The 23,730-nt window shown below is 43.2% G+C and overlaps 1 protein-coding gene across 2 annotated transcripts in view; it reads left to right on the top strand.

The window, feature by feature from the left end:
• The window catches only part of adamts7 (a disintegrin-like and metallopeptidase (reprolysin type) with thrombospondin type 1 motif, 7), a 96,857-nt gene that overhangs the window by 56,431 nt on the left and 16,696 nt on the right, over positions 1-23,730 (top strand). For both annotated transcript variants that reach the window (XM_072660146.1, XM_072660145.1), the window contains exons 19-23: positions 742-2,436; positions 3,020-3,172; positions 3,923-4,096; positions 4,235-4,381; positions 10,065-10,230. In XM_072660146.1, coding sequence (XP_072516247.1) covers positions 742-2,436; positions 3,020-3,172; positions 3,923-4,096; positions 4,235-4,381; positions 10,065-10,230 — 2,335 coding nt within the window. The remainder of the gene's footprint in view (positions 1-741; positions 2,437-3,019; positions 3,173-3,922; positions 4,097-4,234; positions 4,382-10,064; positions 10,231-23,730) is intronic.

Raw genomic sequence — 23,730 nt, 5'->3', positions numbered from 1 at the left:
GTTCTTGGTGTTAGGTAATCAAAACCCAGCCAAAATCTAACCACATCTACATCTACATCTAACATCTAACGTTGCATCCTGGTGTCAACCCAGTGTTGGTTTTGAATATTGACTATGACTTTAATTTCCCAGCACAAATCAGCAAACAAAAGCGCAGAGAACAATAAGTAATAACGCCACTTTCCTGTAGCTTTTGCTTAGTTGGCGTGACATTGTTGTATCATTGGTATCATTGGTATTCCATCAACACAGAATTCATTTGCGAGTGCAATTTTTAAGGGATCAGCTTGATGCACAGCCCATACAAAACACACTCTGTTCCACCTTGTTTTTCTCTGAGTTTTTTAAACACACAGAGCACTGATTAACATTTGGGTGCAAGCTTTCAGATCCCCGCGGCCTTATATAAACCAGTCGAGGAGGGTCGAAAAGCTGTTTTAATGAGTGGATAACTTCGAAGCAAAATCCTTCACAAGTCCAACTTTCTGTCCCAAATTGCCCCGAGAAAGTGTGATGTTAAGGTCCTTTTTTATTGTGTTTTTCAGTGTGTCAGTTCGTCATTCAGTTTGAATGAGTCTAGTGTGTTCCAGATCAATACTCAGAGATATAACAAGAGACATTTCTTTCCTCCGCATACAGCAGTTTGCAGTACAGCATTCTGTCTATTGCTCTCCCACTTTGATTCCTTTTGAAGAGAAGAGTTTATGCTTTCGGCAGTTCTAACAGAACATCTTTCCACAGTGCTCTGTGAGCTGTGCAGGTGGCGTGCAAACGCGGGAAGTTACATGCAGCTGGAACACCGGGGCTGACTGCGATCCCCAAGCTAAGCCCACTTCTAGCATGCCATGCAACGTTCAGGAGTGCCCTGTGAACGTGGACATGGACTGGTCTGGAAGTGGCTCATCAAGCAAAGAGGTTTTCGGTGAGACAAATTCAATACCCGATGACAATCACTTGCTGAAATTTGCCATTGGGACAACTAGGGCACAGCCACGGGGTGATGACGGCCCCAATAGCGTCGCCGGGGAGGATTTCGCGTATCCCAATCACATAGAATCCGATAACTCTATAAAGAACAATGTCCAAGTTGACGATTTTTACTATGATTATAACTTTATAAAGTTTCACGAGGATCTCTCGTACGACTTTGACCAGGAAGGCATTGCCATGTCCGACTACTCAGGAATTCATAAAAAGCAGGAACCCAAACCCAGGCCTACCACAGTTTACAGGCAAGGAGCAGATCCTTTCGCAACTACCTCATTCACACCCTCCAGTGCTAATCCACCAACTGCCTCTACTTCCCTTTCCAGCAAAAAGCCGCAGAGTCGTAATTACAATCAGCCAGATGAGAATGCTTCAGAAGACGAAGGGATTTTTGAGGACTACTTCCTGCCTATTGTGACAACAGCCAGGCCACGCTCTTCCTTCACCAAGTTTTCTCAGAAACCAATAAACCCAGTGTCCAAAACTCAGGACTTCAGCACTGTAGGAAGCCCATCACCAACAGATGAGGTGGTGCCTTCCAACGTTGTAGGTACAACATTGCATGGTGCCATGCCGAATCTTCATGCAACACATGAGCCTCCTATATATAATAGTCAAGATAATGAATATTATGGAGAGGTTCAGACAGAAAACCCAACTGACCTGTTTGTAACTCCAAAGGATGAAGACTCTGATGTGGCTAGGGAGGAGGAGCAGTTTGGGGAAGATGTCCCAGGTGGAGAAAGTGACAGGGAAAGTCCTTTACCACCAGAGGAACCACCCAACTCTCCTCCTCCATTAAGTACTGGCTTACCATCTGATGCCTATGAGGACACCACCACTACCCCTTTCAAATGGGATATGGCCTCAAGCGAAAGACCAAAAAGCACAACCACATACCTTCTTGAGGTGCATCGTGGCACCTCCCCAGGAAGTCAGTATGAAGATGCTAAAACAAACATTGACATTAGCACTAAGGCTGGTGAAAACTCCAAAGCCTTCTATAGTTCCTCTCAGGAGTCGTCGTCCTGGCTATCTTCATATAATCCAGCAGAAAATAAAAGTATCATGACTGCTGGACCGGAATCCCTACCTCATGTGGAATCACATGGTGATTTGCAACCTCCCTCATGGATTTCAGCAGAGCTTCAGACCACCGCCATGCCAAATGCTCCTGGCACCATCAGCCCAGCTGTTACTCCTGGGCCTGAACAGCTAGATCCCAGTGGACAGCAGTGGGCAACCCCAGCTCCTTCGCTTGCCTGGACAGAGATTGACTACAACGAAATCATTGTTCCTCCGTTGCTGAGGCTGAGAAATCCCCCGTCCCCTGACCCCTCACAGTCTCAGTCTCAGGTTTCTAGTAGCCCAGGCCCCACTGAGCCAGACACGTCTTCCCCACCTCCATCATCTGCTGCAGCCTTCTGGAGCACAGGGAACTGGAGTGATGTGAGTGATCCTTTCCTTCATTGAAATTCCTCTGATAATGCTCTTAGCTATTGCATGTTTGAACCCAAATACATACAGATGTAATGAATACATATTCCCAGACAAGAACATATATTTGCCTCTTATAAGAAAAGGATTGATATTCTAACCATGTTTATGGCCATGATAGATTGCAAAGCTTCATCTCCCTATAAATCTCATGGACAGTGGCTCCAAAAAGTAGTCTACACTTTAAGATATTTGTTTTAGAGACTGATGGTGGACTCTAGAGAAGAGCCTGAAGGTTGGAGAAGACCAACCAGACCGAACCAAGAGTCTGGGGTTGTTTTTCTTACAGTGTTGCAGAGGGAACCTGTGTCTGTTGATGCTCAATTGCTCAAACCAGAACAATCTGAAACAAGAAAATAATACATTCCAAAAAACAACAACTTAGGATGGTCTTTAATGTTAATGTATAACTTCTTACATTTTTAAGTATGGCCCAAGTCTCTAAATACCTTCTGGGACCAGTGTAAATATCTGCAGGAATGCTTAATAGTATGCCATGAGGGTTTCGCATTGTATGCCTGCTCTCGTTTTGCAGTGCTCCACCACCTGTGGGCTTGGTGCCATTTGGAGGTCTGTGCAGTGCAGCACTGGCAATGATTCTGACTGTGACATGACGAAGAGGCCAGCGCCAGCTCGCCGCTGCTACCTGCGCCCATGTTCTGCTTGGAGGATAGGCCAGTGGTCCAAGGTGAGACCAGCTGCTCTGCTCTGCTCAGCAGTGAATGTCGAAAAACCTGGTAAAGCTGTGTTTGAGCAAACAAGTCAGAATCCCGAGCCATTCAGCTTAGGCCATCAGCGACCGGAGTCTGAGAGAGCACAATTAGCTCACATAGCTAGTTTGGCAGAACTGGGGACCCAGTGGTTTTCTTAGAGTGTGTCGGCTGCCTGGCAATGCTGCATCAGCAGTGGTTTGAAAAGAGACGGTGGCTGGCTTGTATCGGAGGAGACATGTTATGTTCTATCCCTTTCTAGTGATCGGAGCATTGCTAGTACAAGGCAGAGCTACAAATGGGTGGGTTAACTGGCAGTACCAAATTGGGAGAAAAAGAGATCTACACAGTATTGCAAAAAATAATATAAAAATACCTTGATATATCAATATTTTCTTACACCCCTACGTACTGTTAGTCCATTTTCATAGATAAGAATATGCCATATAGTGCATATAGCCCCATACAGGGCCATATTTGGCAGAAGGACTATATAATGGAATGTAAGGTAAACCTGATTTCTCCCCAAATTATATCTTATTTTAGAGTATTTTAGGCACATATACAATCTGCCAGAAATGTAATAGAGAGATAATCACATGGGCAGTAAATGGCAGAGCTGGCCAGCTGAGAGAACGTCAGAGCTGGCTAGCAGAGAATGACACCCATGGTGATGGCCAGTGATTTGCTACGATGTGTTGAGACCATGCTTTGTCCTCTGTCGACAGTGCTCAAAGAACTGTGGAGGAGGCGTGAAGCTACGGGAGATCCAGTGTTACAACCTGCGAGATCAGAGGCTGCTGCGGCCCTTTCACTGCCAGGCCGCCTTTCCTAGGCCTTTGGTCCGCCTGCCCTGCAACTCCCAGCTCTGCCTTGACTGGTACACCTCCTCCTGGGGCCAGGTGAGATGTTTCAGTCACGTTTTCCCCTTTTTGTCTACCACAAAAGGAAGACACTTAAGTTTCTCTTCAGAAAGGGCCTGCCGACATCAAAAGTAGATCTTGGCCTCCCAGTGCTACAATCTCATTTGTTGCCTGCAGTGTTCTGAGATGTGTGGAGGCGGAGAGCAGCAGAGGCTGGTCACCTGCCCTGAGGATGAGAGATGTGATGAGGAGCAGAAGCCCAGCAACATTCAAGCCTGCAATATCCAGCCCTGTGCACAGTGGATGACCGGATCTTGGGGTCAGGTGAGCGTAGTGTCAAGACTCTTTTGGATATGCATGCTCAGTTTCAGAAGCTGCTGGCTTTGAAACCATGGGGATTTTGAAGGCCCTTCAGTTAGATTAATGAATACTTAAATACATTGTGGCCAGTGCAATCTTATATTATTCAGTCACTAATCCTAGGCCTTAGTGTGCAGTAACTCATATGAATTATTCAGGAACAACTATTGAATTAATATGAAAGTTATTATTAGGACACCTCAAGCAAACCTGTGCCTTTTTAAACATGTTTAAACATCTAGACGTTTGGTCTTCATTTGACAATAGTGAGAGATGGAGGTGATATAACTTATTTCATACAACTGAAGAGATAAAGTATGCATTTTTGACAGCAAGGATTACCTACTTGCATCCCTCCCATGAGAATCAAGCTTGTTTGGTCTCCTTCTGAGCGTAAATGCAGTACTTAGACATCAACTGAAGGTCCTGTGATGACATTTTTTCAAACTGTTTTGAGATCTATTTAACCCCCTTCCCTGACTCTTCTTTCTGAAGGCCTCAGAGAGTTTTTTGGATCTGGCCATGGTGACACTCATGTCAACAATCAAACCAATCAAATGAAAACCAAATGTCTGAGGTTTAAATAAGACCGACTCCTCCAGAATCATCTCTCTAACCATGTTCTAATCATCTGCAGCTGATGTTCTGCACCTGATTCTGTAAGTAGTAATAAATGTGGGGGAGTACACTGTACAGCGAAATGTGTCCTCTGCATTTAACCCATCTGTGGTAGTAAACACACACACACACACACACACACACACACACACACACACACACAGGTGGGCAGCCAACTCCAGTGCCCAGGGAGCAGAGAGGGTAAAGGGCCTTGCTCAAGCCCAGGAATCGAACCCACAACCTTGTTATCGATAGCCCAGCACTATAACCGCTGAGCCACCACTGCCCCCCTGCTCCATCAAATGTCCATATGTTAATTTTTCATTATTTTCATGAGGCGTCCAAATCATCACATTAACTGTAGCACAACATGGTCACACATAGCAGTTTATTAGTCCAAACAGAGAAGGTGTGGATTAGAAGCTTCAGTAGCACCTTCCTGTAAACAAATTCACTAAAGTGAATGAGTGCCCTGGGTTGTGGAGTAATGAGGCCCTTATTGGCATCTTTAAATAGCTAAACTGCCAGGAAAGTCAAAGAAAAAGGCTCCCTCGAGACCTTTTCGGTTTTCTAGTTTATTGAGGGCTTCTCCAGGGAAACGTGGAAGTGACGAAAGTCACAGGCAGCCTTGTGCAAAGGGCTGGATGAACTTTCTAACTCCAGTTCATGCCTTATATCACTAACCTGAAGGAAGAAAAGTAGCTGCCATGCGTCCCGAAATGACTTACCAGAAAAGCTGATTCATCTAATTATAGGGGTAAATGTGGACTAGTATCTAAAGAGACCATGCAGTTTAGATGAATGTCATACCATAACCCACCATGGTGTTTATGCTTACAGAGGCTGAATTTGCCTGTTGCATATTTGAGTATTTAAAAATAGGCCCTTTTTTCCTCTGCCATTCCTCTGTGATCCCGACCAATTAGATTTGTGCAAAATCATGTCGTTGAGGTAAGAGCATGGAGCTTACCTCTGGCTGTGCTATGGTACGTGACACATAAATGAGTGCTTCATTTTCTTTATGGCCTTTACACTCATTACACATTAGACATATTGTTCAGTTATTGATCCTAAGGTTTCAGAGAGGCAGTGTGAAATACTAAAATTAAGAGGCAAATTAAACATGAAGCAAAGTTAATATGAAGAAATATGAAGATGAAAAAAATAAGAAATAAGAAAGATGAGAAAACACTGCTCAAATAGTAGGGATTGTAAGTAAGCATGTAGGGGAACTATGGCAACCAGAAAAACAGCTGTTTTCCTTATGCATGTATCAGACTTGCTGGTCCTTTCCTTTGCAGCTGGCCTTTTTCAGTACAGCTACAGCGTGAGATTTGATTGAATTGATTTCCCTGATATGTGATGTGTTTAAAATATTACAAAAGGCGACATTAGTCCAAAGCAACCAAACCAAAAGACACAATCTAGTTTCACTGAATTTACAGAATCTACTTAAAGGTGCCAAAGAATGAGTCATTTAAGTTGTTATTTTATGTGTAAACGGTGAAAAATGTTCAGACATAATTTTACAAGCCTATTTACCACCCTGTTATTTTCCTTGCTAAGCTCTGGCTGGTTTATGGCACTACAACAGGCTTACAAAACCCACGTACCGTAGTATAGTTTTAACACTGTAATAAAACACTGGAATTATTCCAGAGTCTTAACGGATTGTGTCGCTGTCCTCTCATTGGGTCCCCTCAGTGCAATGTGCAAGTGTAACAAGCTGAAGAGATTGTATCCAGGTTGGCTTTGAGCCTTGCCCATGATTGTGGTATACGATTTGTCACTTCCATGCACCAAACTTTCATTTAGAACTATACCAAAGAAAATACCATCTCCAGCTAAAACATAAGGGTTTTTCCACTGGGGCTATATAGAACTAGGAAACTCAAAGAACCTCTAGGATGGCTGGTAAAAGGAGCATTGGAGTGAAACTTGTTGTAGATGATTCTTGGAGATTGGGAACCTTTTGAAAAATGGTTCTATACCAAAATCTTTCCCACTTTTGTCACAAGAGGAAAAGGAAGAGCTTGTGTGTGGTGGCAGGATTGAACCCAGGTCTTCCGCTATGAGAGCACAGGTGTTGTTAAGAACAAGTGGACCCAAGTGCAGAGCTCCTTGAGAAATAAAACAATAAAGGCGCTAAATCCCAAGAGGGACGTGGGCGAGGTAAAGGAAAAGCACGAAAGGACACAAAGCACTTCTCCTGAAACTGAAAACTGAGGCTTGCCCCAGGCAGGGATTAAACCAGTGACTCTGGGGTTGGTGAATCGACACACTAGACTCACACCAGTGTGCCGCTCACAGACGGGTAAATAAAGCTCTCAGACAGAAGAACCATGGAGCTCGAAATCAACAAGCTAAGGGCAGAAACTAAACTGGATAATGGCTTTCCCAAACAAAGAGAGAAAAATGGAAAACAAAGCGCTTTGTGCCTCCTTGGTATTCGGAGGTGGCCTAGCGGGTTGCCCGGGACGGGACGGGCCCTTACAGAAGCCTTTTTCCAGGACTATAAAGAATGATTTTTGCTCAGAGTGTTAAAAGTCCTACCCAACACTTCTTTCATCGCAAATATTTATAAAATAACATCAAACTTTAGTCATTGTGGGGAGACGGTTTTAGACTGACATCTAGACCGCCTTTATTGTTCAAAGTCTTGTTTGTTCAGGCAGTTGTAACAGCGTGGTGGAATAAAGTGTGTGTGGCTTCTGAACTTGAATTCCTAGCTCAAGGAAAGATAGGAGGCAGAGAAGGAGGCAGTCAAATCCAGCAATTACTCTGAAGTCAAATCTGAGCTCACAGTGCTCATCCAACAATTTGGTGACTCATCGTGGTTGCACCGTGCCCCTTGCAGCAGAACCAAGCTTTGATACATAAAAGCTGCCTTTAATCCGTCTCCACGTCGATACTGCTCCGTGCCCCTGGGGAGCCTTTGTGTTCTCCAGCTCCCAACCCGCGTTGAGTACGTGCAGCACTCGGCAGGGTCCAGGTTGTGTACCTACACTGTACGAATGCACCTAAGCTTTTAATTAAAGCAGCTCTTTGATTCGCCCTCAAAGCATCTCGTCACGTTTCTTCTCAGCTTATGAGTTCTTCCTTTTCATGTGTACGCAACTTCTTCAGAGCTGTCTTTACAAATGTGCGGTGTGCTCAAAGCTTCAAACCCAATGTTATGGGACTCAGATGGGATGCTAGTTGCTTTTTTGGCCCGTCTCTGACTAAGATGATTGAGAGATTTCTTAATCAACCAAACAAGCCTGAATTTCAGCGAAATGTTGCTCACTCCACCCCCTCCCCCAGCCTAAAACGGGCTAATAGCCTAAATAAATAATATGACTTCATCTGCTGAACTGATGCTGCCAGAGCTGGGAGAGTGAAGGCTGTGGCATGCTTCCACTGAGATAACATGAAGCCAGACAACTTTGCAAATGTTATGTAAGCTAATAGGTGCTTGCATTGACTAGCACCACACTGTGATGGAGGGATATGGAGGGCCATTCTACCCACTCAAACAGAGTGAGGCCAATTATGGTCTCTTGGACTCTTGGCCTTAAATGTCTGGGCATTACACTCACCACAGTACCCTGAGTTGCTGTATTTTGCAAGTACAATTCCAGTTCCCCTTCTTCCACTCAGTTCAGGTCCATATAATACTCCCACGCCTCACACTAGTAAAACTCTGCTCCCCACTCACACACCAGAGCGATGGCGTTGCCGACATGTGACTGTGTTTCTCTTATGGCTTTACAGATTGTACCATTTTTATCCACACACTCCATTCACGTGACAGACAACTGCTCAGTCTCTGTGTTTTTACTGCAGCTCTGTGTCCAGATTGAGGGAATTAATGCTGTAAACGGTAACAGCGGCAGTAAAACTGTATTCGGTATTATGGCTAAAGTTTGACGATTAATCTGCAGTTCAGATGCATCCCGATCCGTTCCTTGTTTGAACAAGAAATCCATGTGATGACTTCACAAACTACTCAGCTATTAAATCATTTGCCTCCCGGACTCTGGAATAATGTGCTGTCACTATGACCAGAGGATCACAAATGGCTTTGCTCGTTCCAGAGTGGGTAGATGGCACTCTCTCTCCAAATCACTTCAGTGCGGTGCTGGCCGCCACCGGTGTCTGCTGGCCGATGTATCTGAGCTGGATATATGGCCCTTCCCTCCAGGTGCGTTGGTTGCCCGATTCTGTTGCATTGGCGGCGGTTTGAAAAAGAGGCGTTGGCTGGCTGCACACTTGTAGAAGGGGGTGTGTGTTGGTTTTCACCCTCACTTGTGTCAGGGCATTGCATGCGATAGGGGTAGATTGCGTACAATCTGGGTAGATGGTGATCCACATTGATAAGAAAATGGGTAAAAAAGAATTTGTTGCCAGCTAATTTGGTCATTAGTGGATTAGTTGTTGCAAACAGGGTATGATTCTTTTATGCTATACAAGTCAGCGGTAGCATCATTAATATTCATGGAACAACCAAAAATACAATTTCTGTCTTTTTGCAAGCATTGAGAAATTGACAGGTGTCAAGAGTCGCAGATCTTTTAAGGGTCTCAGATTTTTTAAACATGACAGTTTCCCTCTAATGTCCAAGGAAAGTAACTGCCCTAGTCTGAGTTCACCTCCAAGATCTCAAATAATAAGAATAATAGTATGAAAGGTCTTCTTTTGTAGTTGAGGGTTATATAGCTCTTTGTGACTGGCTTGATTAAATTAAATTAAAGAGATTCTCCAGTTTCTGTGGGGAAAGTCATGGGTCCCTTGTGTTGCCTGGAGTACCTGATAACATTGTGCTTTTTTTTAGACTGTTTCACATGCGTTTAAGTGCTGCATCATATCTGTTGCAGAAGTTGTTCCGTAGTCCTGTAGTAAAATATATTGTACATTTTATATCCCAGAAGAGCTCAGTTTATGCAAGCTCCTGAACAGTTTATTAGTCCAGTGTCCAGTTGGCACGGAGTGGACAGCCTGCAGATGGTTAGAGTGGTTCTCAGGCATTTGCATTTGTGTTTGTTGGCAGTGTTCTGTGTCCTGCGGTGGAGGGGTGCAGCGCCGGCTGGTCAAGTGTGTCAACACAAAGGCAGAGCAGGAGGAGGAAGAGGAGGAGCAGGCCCAGTGCGACCACGAGCCATGGCCAGAGAACATGCGCCAGTGTAACCTGCAAGATTGTGAGAGCGCCCCCTCTGGTGAGTGGTGCACTGCATTGAATTTGTTACTTTTTGTATGGAAACACAACATATAACTATATGTTACATATATTTATTGAAGTCTTTAGCAGTAGTTAAAAAGGTAAAGAAGGTGATTAGTTACCTGGGCTGTAGAATTTACACAAGGTATTAAAATTCAGAAAATAATGTTTTTCTATTAAAAATAAATGTTTTAAAATCACCAAGGATCAGCAGTAGAAGTGATGCTGGTTACAAAACTAAGACAAGCTTTTCCCCGGCATCAAAAAGTTTACAGTCAGTATTTACTTAATATGTACCTGGTTATAAAGCTAGTTGGGATCCACTTTTTTTATACGGCCATTTTGTCTCAAAATATTGCCCCAGTTTACGCTGTTACGGGGTTGCACAAGGATCGCAGATGCTTCTACGATTAGCTACATGCCACGAGCTTCCGTACCATGTCGTCCTGTGTTACTTTAAACCTGAAAAACGGTCAAATGCAAACTTCAGTTTCCTCACAGGGCAACAAACACAAGTGTCACAGGTGTCGATGAGTAAAAACTCGCATCTGAGAGATCGAAGTCAAACGACTGGTGTCGGGAGTAACAGAAAGGTGCAATGAGAGACGGGTTCTGCCATGTTTAGACTCATAGACGGCTATCTAGGCTTAGGTAAGTTAGCTAGCATGTTAAACCCCACAGCACAGACCGTATTCCAGCTGACTGAAGCTCAAACCTCACACTTCTAGAGGATAAAGCCTCATATCTGAGAGCGCAGAGTTTGGTAAATGGTCTTGGGAGTGTTTTCAACCGCTTTGGCATGCTCTCCTTTTTAATGTCGCTATATTTCCAACTACAGTGGCCTTGTTTTTTTCCCACCTGTTCTTTTGGAATGTGAAATCACCAATAAAGGAACAGGGAGCTCCCACAGCGCCCCCACCCTGTGGCTCACCTAAATGCACGCAAGGTAATGAGCTTATTTGTTCATGTACTAGAACAGACACAGATCTGACATTTGACACATCAGACATGTTGACATTCTGAAATATCGCCCTCTTTGGTGAACATTTTTAAATGTTGCGGTATACTGTGTTACGGTTATATCACCCAAGCCTGCCTGGTGATCTCCCAGTGGTCCCTGGAGTTTGCGTGAAAGGCAAAAGTGCAACAGAGCAGCAATCACCAATCTTTTTAGGGGATCTAAAGGGTCTTTGTACATATTTGCAAATACGCCTTTTTGATTAGAAAATGTGCCCCCATAGCTATACTCGATTGGGTTCTTCAAGTGTTCTTTAGTAAAAGGCAGTGGTTTTGTATAGACCCATGACAACTCAACTATCCAATTGGATGCTTAAATGGTTCATTGCCTGGTTAAAGGATTCTTTAGATTGATTGAAAGCCCAGGTTGTAAATTGTTCCTTCTGTAGATTTCTCTATATTTTGTCGATGTCCAATTAAAAACATACATCTCCAAAACAGCAACTTTACAGGAGAAGGAAAGCATCTGAACTTTCAATGGAAGTCAATGTAAAAAGATTTGATTGACACAGTGTTCAGAGGATGAAGAAAACTGAAAACGGACAAAAATGTAAATACGTTTTTCACTGGACAGCTGTTACAAGTCACATTACCCTTTTAAAACTATATAGAAGCCCCTCTTTCTTAGAGTGTTTAGTCCGTAAGTCTACACCAGCAACTGACCAGGTTGGGGTTTCTACTAAAGTGGCCAGTGGGTGCATAGTCCAAAGATATAGAGTCCTAGTTCTCCATCTTCTGCCATTCTTTGATTAAGTCATACAAGCTCAGAAAATTGTAGAAAACTCTTAGTACTTTTTTTTTTTCTTAGGAGTAATGATTCTTCATTACTGGAGAGGTCGCTAAAGCTGACACCGTCCCATATTCTCTTCAGCAAATGATACAAATCTAAGGCATTAGAGTGAATGGAGATATTCTTCCCAACCCAAACGGCTGCGTTTTATTGAAATGCAAATCAGATTGCGGAGCAAAGACATTCATCTGGAAATGACTGAACTGGTCTTAATAATGAAATCATGGCGTTCAAGGCATTTTAGTTCATCTGTACACCGAAGAGCTGTTTGAATGGGGGTTTATTATACTTGAGGTATTAAAAGAACTTTAGTGGAGGTTTTATTTGACTTTGATGGTGTCAGTAGAGGTTCTAAACTATTGAAAAGGGATTTTCTTTAGGTAGGCAGTGGGGGTGTAGGCAGTGTGGGAAACTCTAATATTTGTGTTTAAAGAAGCGTTGTTTGATTTTCTCCCCATTTTCTTGCAGAATTAAATCTGTGAATTATGAACAACATAAGAATTATATATTTTAGCAATGGCATCAGCACATCAGCACAAAACAGAGGCTAAGATCAAACCTTGTTTGTGTGTATACTGACCTCTGTCTGTATGAGACTCGTCAACACCCCATTACTCCACCCCAATCTCCTGAAACACCCCGTTACTTCACCCCAATCTTATAAAACACCCCATTACTTCACCTCAATCTCCTCAACGGGCTATTGCTCCACCTCAATCTCTTTAACGCCTCACTACTCCACCTTAATCTCCTCAACGCCCTATGACTTCACCTGAATCTCCTCAGCGCCCCATTACTCCACCTCAATGTCCAAAACACCCCATTACCCCACCCCAATACTTAGCATCCCATTACTCCATCTCAGTCCTCAACACCCCATTACCTCACCCCAATCTCCTAAAACACCCCATTACTCCACCCCAATCTCCTAAAACACCCTATTACTTCACCTCAATCTCCTCAACGGGCTATTGTTCCACCTCAATCTCTTTAACGCCTCACTGCTCCACCTCAATTTCCTCAACGGGCTATGACTTCACCTGAATCTCCTCAACGGGCTATTGCTCCACCTCAATCTCTTTAACGCCTCACTACTCCACCTCAATCTCCTCAACGCCTTATGACTTCACCTGAATCTCCTCAGCGTCCCATTACTCCACCACAATGTCCAGAACACCCCATAACTTCACCCCAATACTCAGTGACCCATTACTCCACCTTGAATTTCCTCAACACCTTATTTCTTCACCTGAATCTCCTCAATGCCCTATGACTTTACCTGAATCTCCTCAGCACCCTATTACTCCACCCAAATACTCAGCGTCCTATTACTCCACCTCAATCTCCTTAATGCCCAATTACTTCACCTCAAGCTCCTCAATGCCCTATTTTTCCACCTCAATCTCCTCAACACCCCATTGCTCCACCTCAATCTCTTCAGTGCCCAATTACCCCACGTCAAACGCAGCAATGCTCCATTACTCCACCATCATCTCTTCAGTGCCCTTTTACTCCTCTACATGTCCCTCAGCACCCCATTACGCAACCCCAGTCTTCAGCGCCCCATTACTCCACCTCAATGTCCAAAACACCCCATTACTCCACCCCAATCTCCTCAGCGCCCCATTACTCCACCTCAATGTCCAAAACACCCCATTACTCCACCCCGATCTCCTCAGCACCCCATATCAAACGTCGCAATGCTCCAATACTCCACCGCCATCTCCTCAGCTTCCTATTACTTCACCCCATCTTCTCAACATTAATCTTCGCAACACGCATTACTTCACCTCAATCTCCTCAGTGCCCTATTACTCCACCTCAGTCTCTCAGTCTTCTCAGCGCCCCATTTCTCCACCCCGTTCTGTATATTGTAGAATCTCACAGAATAAATTACCAATAACATATTGGGACAATTCCACTTGATTTCCACTGCAGTCTGGTGTAACTGCCAAGGCAGAAGACACACTTTCCACCAGAGTGCGCAGCACTGGCTCAACTTAAAAAACAGTGGTTCCCTCAGGCTGAACGGACGTCTCAAACCCCTGCATGGCCTTTCACTCTTGTTCTGTACTCATGGGTCAGTGAAGCTTTTTGCCCAGTGCCCAAACACTGCGCATCATGCCCATTCAGATACACAGACAGAGCGCCTAGCGTCTCTCACATCCAAAGATATGCAGCCACGCACCGAAATGTGACAGAAAACATGATGAAAAAAGATTGTGTGAAGGAAGCAATGAAGCTACAGATGAAGTACAGAGCAGAATTAGCAGCTACAATCAGTAAAACAGCCTTGTTCATTGCAGCCAACCTTTTTTCTTACTTGCGTCTATAAAGAATTCCAGTCACAGCTTCTCTCTCTCTCTCTCTCTCTCTCTCTCAGAAGTCATCAGCAAGCCCGTCTCACAGCATGCAATTACCCCCATCGCTTCTTTGAAATACACAGACAGGGCTGTCATTTGTGGAGGTCTGAGAAAATTGGTCTGACTCTTTGTGCTAATTAAAGTCTGATTTATGTGGAGGTATGTAGCGTATTAAACTTTTATCTCTGGAAACCTTCTCCATCCAAATGACGTACGTTATTTCTCCTCCGATTATTCGGTTTATAAGGGTCAATGCGGAGAAGGTTGTACATGACTGTCAAAATAAGACATTTCTGTATCAAGAAGCAATGAGCACATTTTTGGAAACTCGTTCACCTTTAAAAGGCCAGCGCGAAAAAAGTGTCAGTTGCTGCTGTTTGATCAGATTTTTCCATTAATAATGTGATACCTCAGTGTTGTTGTGGATAGGGCTTAGAAACAACAGCAACAACAAAAGAAAATCTATCTCTACCAATGATTTACTGGTTCTGTTCCTATGTTCCAACACTAACACTCCTTTCCCAGTTCGAACAAAACTTTTTGAATGCAAAAGTAAGAGTAACCCCGTGGCCTGGGGGTCGCAAGTTCGAATTCTGAGCCATGCCGCTTTGCCATCAGCACCCCTAGTCTGACAGAGCACAATTGGGCATGCTCTTTCCAGCTGGGTACATGGTGCTCTCTCCACTCGTAACTTGTAATTTTGCATGCATTGCATGTTAAGTCCTTATCCTCCTAGTATGGGACGCATAGCTAGTGCTAGGGGGAGATACAAACAGGTGGGTAAAAAAAAGATAGGAGTAAATCCAGACCAAATTACTTAGTTGATTTTTGATATAAAAAAGAACGGGAAGAAGGAAACTGTGGATGTCTAGGCAAGATCTTGATAAGGAATAAAATTCTGACATAGCACAGCTCATAAACTGTCCGGAAAGGTGAAGAAAACCCCATTTGTTAGCAGAGACATGCTGGTAAGTTTATCCAATGCACCATTCTACTGTGCAGTCTTGATCACCCAAACATCTGCTTCAGAGGAGTCATCAGAAGGAAACACCCGAAGCAAAAAGATAGATAAAAAGAGGGTGCCCTGACTTTTACATACAACTATAACTATGAAGCAGCCCATAATAATTTCCTCAAGGTTGTTGTGTTCTAAATAAGTCCAAATGTAATGTTACATGCCAATGAAATTTCCCTATTTTAAAATGTATTACACTAGCCTTGATATGGTTAACAGTGTAAATTGTCATACATATTTGTTCCCTGCTCAAACCTTCCTTTTTCTCCAGCTATGTTCCTGCTATGTTACGACTCTCCTAGGGTTTAACATAAATATCCGTAAAAAGAAAGAAAGAATGGCTAACAGTACTGCGCTCAAGTGGAGACCTGTGTATTTTTAATATCTGTGTTTTTGCACTTCTTTTAGACATCCTTATGCTGGAGCTACATCTCACAAGGGCAGCCACTATTGAGTAGTGGTCTGAAGTCACTGATTTTGTCAGAGACATATTCCCAAATCTGAAGTTGTGTTTTTTATGATTTGATCCCTCATTTATTTTTTATTTTCTGCACTTGAAGGTGTACACTCTAAAAAATGAAGGTGCTACAAAAGGTTCTTTGAGCGATATCATAGAAGAACCACTTTTGGTTCCATAAAGAACGTTTTCATAATATATGCGAGATCTGACCATTCATTTAATAAACAAACCATTTACATCAAGAGGATGTTTTTGGGTCTTTTCCAGGTTCTTCACACTCACACATCTATGTGACAAACATGGTTCTTTATGGAACCAAAAAGTGGTTCTTCTATGGCATCACTCAAAGAACCATTTGTTGCACCATATGCTTAAGAGTGTAGTAAGGAGTGTGTCTGGGTGCATCTCTGGTTTGGGTTCGAGAAAATCAAAAATTCATATTCACAATTTTTTCCCCCAAAAATCAGACCCATTATTATACGCCTCACTTTTTGTATTACGCAAAATTGTGCATACAAAAAGAGGTATCTTTACCTTTTTAGTCTATTCAAACTAGCTGAGGTTATTCTTGAGTAAATAGCAAAGCACTTTTGTATGTCACTCTGGAGAAGAGCGTCTGCTAAATGCCCTAAAAAAAATATATGTATATATATATATATATATATATATTTCTTAACAAATTTCAGTCCCAACAAAGTTCTTATCATTCACTGACCAACATGTCGCCACACCCATTTAACTGACATACTTTTCAGCAAATCCTTTTGCTCCTTAAATATATGTGTGGATATTTGGTGAGGTCATTGTGCATTGTATTGAAAAATGGCCTGGATGAAAATGCGGTCAGGCATTTTACCCAGACTACATTCCCATTCCCTTTCCTTGATTTACAACCTGTACAGTTCTTCTTATCATAACCCACCTAGACATTCCGATGTATGTTGTTGATTTTCTGGGTTTGGCCATCATCAAAACAAGAGCAGATGTTCGGTGTAGACTCTAGAACAGGCGAGCAGCTGGTTTCAGCTTTTGTGTGCTGACCTGTTTGAACACATTGGCTGTAGAACTCTTTCCGTAGTACTCACGGTACAACATGAGTCGCATTGCTTTGCTGAACCGCAGTCTGCCACAGAGACGCTCTGTCTTCAGCCGATCTCCTGCGGGGCTGGAGGAAGGAGAGCTGACTGCTGTCTAGGCTGTGTCCTGACCTGCTCTTCCTGCCCCCAGCGACTGGCCCAGTAGCCTGGTAAACAGGTCAACTGGATCTCTGTCAGACGCTGATGTTGATGATAAGACACAGTGAGGGTCATGGGGCGACTAAGTCTGGCTCCAAGGCGTGTTGAAATAGCATCCCACAGTTCATCCTTTGAGAAAAGCTAATGTCCAGAGGAATACATCTGTTGTTTGATGAGGCTCCATAGCCTCGCAATGGGATTCAAACTGGGCGAAGTTCCTGGCCGTTCCTTCAGAAGGCCATTTGTGAAGCCAGACTCTTTGAGGCATGTAATTAAGGGTTATCAAGCCTACATTTCATTTCATTGTGTCAAAGCCAGGGGCTTACTTTTGTTTTTCAAAAATTCAGTGTAAGCCTCTGCAGTCAGCCTTACACCTAGTGGACAGGGACCAACCTGCTCACCAAAGATGGTTGATGGGGTGGTTAAAGGGGTCGAACTCTGAAATTTGGAACATTATTAACTGATAAAGGGGTTCTAGTGATTTTAATGATACTGGAAATGACTGGGAAGTCCTGCTAGCTACCAATGACCCAGACTAAAGGTATGATTACTCAAATTGTACTCAAATTGTTCCCTTTTTCTGTCAATTTGGTACTGCCAATGAACTCCCCCTACCACTAGCAATACTCCCGACACTAGGAGGGTCAGGACATAACAATAAACAATAAATGCAAAGCCAGACACCACCTCTTTTTAAACTGACACCAAATCAGCACTGTCAGGCAGCTGACATTCTCAGAGGAAGGCGCCAGGCCCCCAGCTCCACCGCACCAGCTAACATAACGCTTGTGCCAGCCAACATCACTTAGAGACAAAAGCACAGCCAGTTGTGCTCTCTCAGACTCAGGCCACTGATGGCACAGCGGCATGGCTTGGGATTCTGACTCACGATCCCCAGGCTACAGTGGTAGCGCATTAGGAGCCTTCAAGCATTTTAACCATTGACGTGAACAGATTTTGAATTTCTGCTGGTAGAAAATATAAGCATCTGCAGTCAATAGTTGTCAACAGAGATCAACCTGCTCACCACTGCACTGATTATTCCAGCCCAAAACATCCCACCACCATCTCAACACCATCCCAGCCTGAGTGGACGAGGTGTCTTATGTCTGACCTTGCCTTTACGTGACGTCCATCAAGAGTGTCTTTGCTTGACTCGTCAGCGAACGGTACTGAAAATCCACCTTTGTGTATGTCTGGACCTTTTCAACATGCCTCGCTCTGTGGCTGTCCTTCAAGGAAGGTTGGTTATCTTGCAATTTGCCTTTTTAAGGCCTTTTTATCAGCACTCGCGTAATAAGGGACGGTTTCCATGAAACAACTTTCATTTTCTCCTTATCAGACCTTTTTGCAGCTGGCTTTGAATCTGCCATACATTTCTTTATAGTGTGATGGATGATCTCTGCCAGTCGTCTTAGCAATTTCAAGCTTCGATTTGCCATCACCGATAGCTGCGTTCTCTACTGCAATCTTTTAGTTTGTCCTATTAAAAAAAAAAGTTTAATCAACAACTTTGAATACAGCGTTCCTAATGTCACAGCAGAGCACGACACAACTGTGGGGAAAAGTGCAAAGACAGCAGTAGCTTTTAAACAATAATCAGTACATTTCTAACTGTCTGTTGTGGAGAACAGCGTTCAACCTTGCAAAGTTAGTCCCTAAAATGGATACATCCTCAAACAAGATCAACACATCATCCAAGTCCTTTTGCATGAAAGCATGACCCCAGAGAGTCCTATTCTATTGGTAATGCTTCTCTACAGGGACTAGACAAGCTATGGTTGTGTGTGTGTGTGCATTTGCACATCTTTGTCAGCAATAGATGCAACTCAGCTGCAAAGTAGCTGAATATATTCTTTAAAAAATGGGACAACACAGACTAAGGTGGAGTAAGGTGCTCCAGAGGATCAGAGGATCGCTGGTTCGAAGCCCGGTCATGCAGAGACCACCCAAGAGAGCACATTTGGCCTTGCTCTCTCCAGGGTGGGTAGATGGGACTCTCTCCCCATATCGCTTCACTGCAGTGCTGACCGCTGCTGGCATCCTTAAGCTGGTGCGTCCAAGCAGGGCATGCAGCTCTTCCCTCCAGGCGCGTTGGTTGCCCAGTGATGTTGCATCAGCGTGTGTTCGGTCCGCCCTAACTAGTGTCAGGGGGCATCGCATGGGTAATTGGCAGTCCAAATTGGGGAGAAAATTGGTGAAAAATTGGATCAAATAAAAAACAAAAGGTGTGTCCACAAACATTTGGACATACAGTGTATGTGTTAAATTATCCTGTATCCTGCGCCTGACCCAGAATGGACAGGGAATAGGAATACAGATGAAGTCCTTCAAATTTAGGGGTTTAAATAAAGATGCCTCTTGAAGCTTATCCGGCCTGAGGCGCCCTTTTTTTGGCATGACTGTTTATGTAAACCAGACGTGAAACGAGGCAGACAGCTAAATCACAGATGCAACAGGAGATTTCTGAAGTCTGAGTGAAGCAGGTTCTGAAATAGGTCAGCTTTGCCGTCTTGGTCATTTCATCATCGTTGACTCAGTGCTGTCTCAGGAGAAGAAAGTTACCTGATGATTAATAGAAGCATTATGGCTAATGTTTCTTGCTGGGGGTAAATGTTCTTCGCCAATATACACATTTAGGTGCATTTTTTAATATGTGTGATTTTGTTAAAGGGTGCTTTTGTGCAAGCTGCTTTAGACTCAGTTTCTAAGCACGTCTGGAAGCATCGCTCTACAGCATGGGCCATCTGGACAGTCTTGCAGGGGGATCTGCTGCTATAGGAAAGATTCCAAGAAGCTTTTGTGTTATTGTCTAATGTCCTGAAGTGATGCAAACCTGTGTGTTGTTGTGCATTCGCTTCAGGGGCTGTTTTCTTTCTATGAATACTCAATGAGTTTGTGCTCGATGTTTCCTCTTCTGCAATATTCCTGATATACAAACAGTGCTTTTCCCTTTGGCTATTATTAGCATTGTTCTTTTTCTCACACGGATGACGTTCCACCGGACTCATTGCTCATCTGAAATCCTGTCCTCATGGAGAGGGTTTTTGGCTCTGAGAGCAGTCTTACATAAGTGCCTGAGGGTAACCCTCAACATAAGTCAGAAATAGGTTTTCTGTCTTCGTAATAAGCCCATGACAAGCAGTCACTGGGCAAATTCCCTGCCGTTGTATTCACTCTCACAGGGTTCATATGTGGCCAGTGTGACTTAGGTGAAATGCATAGGTGTTAATTCAGCACTGGTGGTGGTGGACTGCATATCTAGGGATCTGGCTGTAGCAGGAATGCAGTTATTTTTGGAGCCAAGGTGCATAAATACCTTTTTAGTTATAGTTATAGCTTACAGGCTTTATTGTTTAACACAGATTGGTATGTAAAAATAAATGGACAGTGGAGCAACCAGAAATTGATATGTTCAAGGTTTTATTAACTGTTAATATCCTAAACTCTGACTTTTTTTGCATCCTAAAGCTCTATTTGGACGGGATTAGTTTTACATGAGGAGGCTTCCACGTCAATGATTCCTGCACTTTGTGCTGAAAGAAGAACCATAAAATATTATATATATTATATTAATCCCATAAATATTCTCTTACATAATAATTTTTTCTGCTTTTTCTCAAGTATAGAGGTGCTCAAAGAGGTGTTAAGTTTCAGTGTGCCTTGCACAGATACCAAATCCAGAAGATGAGCCAAAGGACTCCAAACCGTTGTTGTTATATCTTACATTCATATCATGAACATGTATCTTTTCATTTTTAATAATTTCATTATTACTTCAATACATAATACTAATAATTAAACAGTAAACTACTGGATAGCATATCTCAATATGATAATGCATCAGCAATGTCTAATAACATGCTGTTTTGAGATGACCATGAACGGCTCCATTCTGGCGGCCCCAGAACTGAGCACACACAAGTCCTTATTAAAGACGGTGTCCAGCTTAAAGCCAACAACCAGTTCTTGTGCGCCAAATAATCTTAAAGTGTTTTTAAAAGTCTTCATAAAGGAGATTGAATAGACAGGAATGGTTGGACAAACGTCTTCTGGGCAGTATAATGAGGAGAGGTTACAAGAAACTTCACTCAGATAGCTCGTCGTCTCGTAGTTGTACTCTTTAAACCCCCTTCAGGACAGCAGAGAAGCTCTCCTGTCCCTCATCTGGCAGCAACTCGTCAACAGAAAACCCTGTTAATTACTCAGTTATAAGAATATATCTTATAATAATTCTGAAATACTGTCTACATTTGGAGATGACCGTCAGATGTTTTAAATACTGCAGGACCACAGTTCCGTAATCTATATATATATATATATATAGAGAGAGAGAGAGAGAGAGAACACAATACTGGTTTAAAAATATATATTATGATTATTTATACATTAATTCAATAATTACTTACTTGAAATAATGATTTATTATCTCGCTGATGTTGAAGAAGTCTCAAAAACTCAAATATATATATAAAATATGATATGTTTGTTTTAAAGGGTTTCAATAGTATAGATAGTATAACTCTCACAATGATTGTACAGCTTTTCTCTTGTCTTTTTCGTGATGCAAGTAGTAGAGGTGGTTTCCATTTTTTGAAAACCTATTTTCCAACACTGAAGCTTATGTAGATATAGCTCCACTAATCCCCCCTTTTCCACCCCCTGTGCATTTGAACGGCCTATACTGTTCTACTCTTTGAGGCTGAGAATAAACAAGAGTCATTTCCTATATCCGGCCACCTCTGCTCTTCTGCTGCTCCTACAGGATGTGTGAGCGTGTATGGGCTCATGTTTGTGTGGTTGGGTTCACAACTGAGATAAATGACCCAGGCACATTGACTGAGGGTCACAAGACGCTGTCTTTTTCTCAGAGTGGAATAGATTTCTGCAATAGCAGGAAATGGGTATGTCCTGTGTGTGTATGTGTGGTAAGTGGTAGTGTAACCAAAATGCTGATATTTGGGTAAGTATCGAGTCTGAACGAAGTAAAGGATATAGTACTCATTCTCCACAGTATTGATATGATCCATATCATTAATTGAAGGGAATGAAAAGGTTTCAGCAGGTATTGTTGTATTGTATGGAAATACAGTATTTGGCTTGCACAGGTTTATAAATTTGGATCTTGATGTAAACAATATGAAAAGGTTGAATTCAGCCACGTTTACACATTTACATGTTTTACGTCCTGCATGTGGTGCGGTCAGTCGTTTTTTTTAAGCTGGGAGTTTTGCTGAAGATCCCCCTTTCCCATGGAAGCAGTGGTTTCAGATATCCCTCCTTTTCATAGTTCTGCATAAAATTTGGAAATTTGACACAAGCATAACCACCAAAAACACTGAAATGTTCTTTTTTCTTTTTTCACTTTTAAACTTTACCTTTAAATCCATAACCTCTTTATCATTTTCACTACTAGCTTCCAAAACACGTTCTTAGGGTTCTCAGAGTTCTCAGGGTTCTCAGGGCTGCACGCGTATTTGGTTATTTAACTAAATTCAGTCATGTCACTCCACTGCTGCGTTCTCTCTTCACTGGCTTCCTGTAGCTGCTGCCCGCATCAGATTCAAAACCCTGACAAAGCCAAGAACGGACCAGCCCCTCCGTACTTGATGGCAATGGTCAAAAGCCGATCTGCACCAAGAGCCCTTCCAGCTTCAAGTACGGCTCGGCTCGACCCGCCATCCCTCAAAATCCATGGAAGACAAGCATCCAGGCTTTTTTCTGTCCTGCACCAAAGTGGTGGAACGAGCTTCCCCTGGGTGTCCGAACGGCCAAGTCGCTCGCTGTCTTCAAACTCAGACTGAAGAGCCTCCTCTTCAGAGATTACTTGGGCGAATAGCAGAGTGGTCTCCTTATTGACTTGTGTTTAGTAGAGTCTAAACTTAGAGTTATCTTTGAATTTCAGTCTATTCAAACTAGCTGATGTTCCTCTTGGGTAAATAGCAAAGCACTTTTGTAATTCGCTCTGCTAAATGCTGTAAATGTAAATGTAATTTTAACTCTGAGGAAGTGAATCTGCAGTAGCATGTTCTAATACTCCCTATAATAGTAGACTTACGCTGTATGCCTAAATGTACCTAGACTGGGCAGTGGTGGCTCAGCGGTTAGCGCGCTGGGTTATCGATAACAGGGTTGTGGGTTCGAGTCCTGGGCTCGGCAAGCTGCTACTGTTGGGCCCTTGAGCAAGGCCCTTTACCCTCTCTGCTCCCTGGGTGCTGGAGTTGGCTGCCCACCGCTCTGGGTGTGTGTGTACTCACTGCCCCTAGCTCACTAGTGAGTGTGTGTTCACTACCACAGATGGGTTAAATGTGGAGGACCTAAATGCGGCGGACGTGCACCTTTACCTTACCTTTACATCTGCTCATCCAGCTTTTCTTCTAAAACCCTGGGTTATTGGATTCAGGGCAGAATGTGGGCCAATTAGGGCTGTGTCGCAAGCAGCGATTTAATATATCCCAGAGATTTCCCAGCGGTTCTTCATCACTCGAGGAACTTAACACCCCTGGGGTGGATGCATGGTGATCTTGTGTGCAGAGCGTCTCACTCTGACTCTACAGTTATGTACCACCATCAACACGTTTTTCAGCACAAAGAAAATTATATAACTGTATATAGTTG

The sequence above is a fragment of the Salminus brasiliensis genome, chromosome 17, assembly GCF_030463535.1.
Source record: "Salminus brasiliensis chromosome 17, fSalBra1.hap2, whole genome shotgun sequence".
Taxonomy (NCBI): domain Eukaryota; kingdom Metazoa; phylum Chordata; class Actinopteri; order Characiformes; family Bryconidae; genus Salminus; species Salminus brasiliensis.
This window is presented reverse-complemented; position numbering and strand designations above follow the sequence as displayed.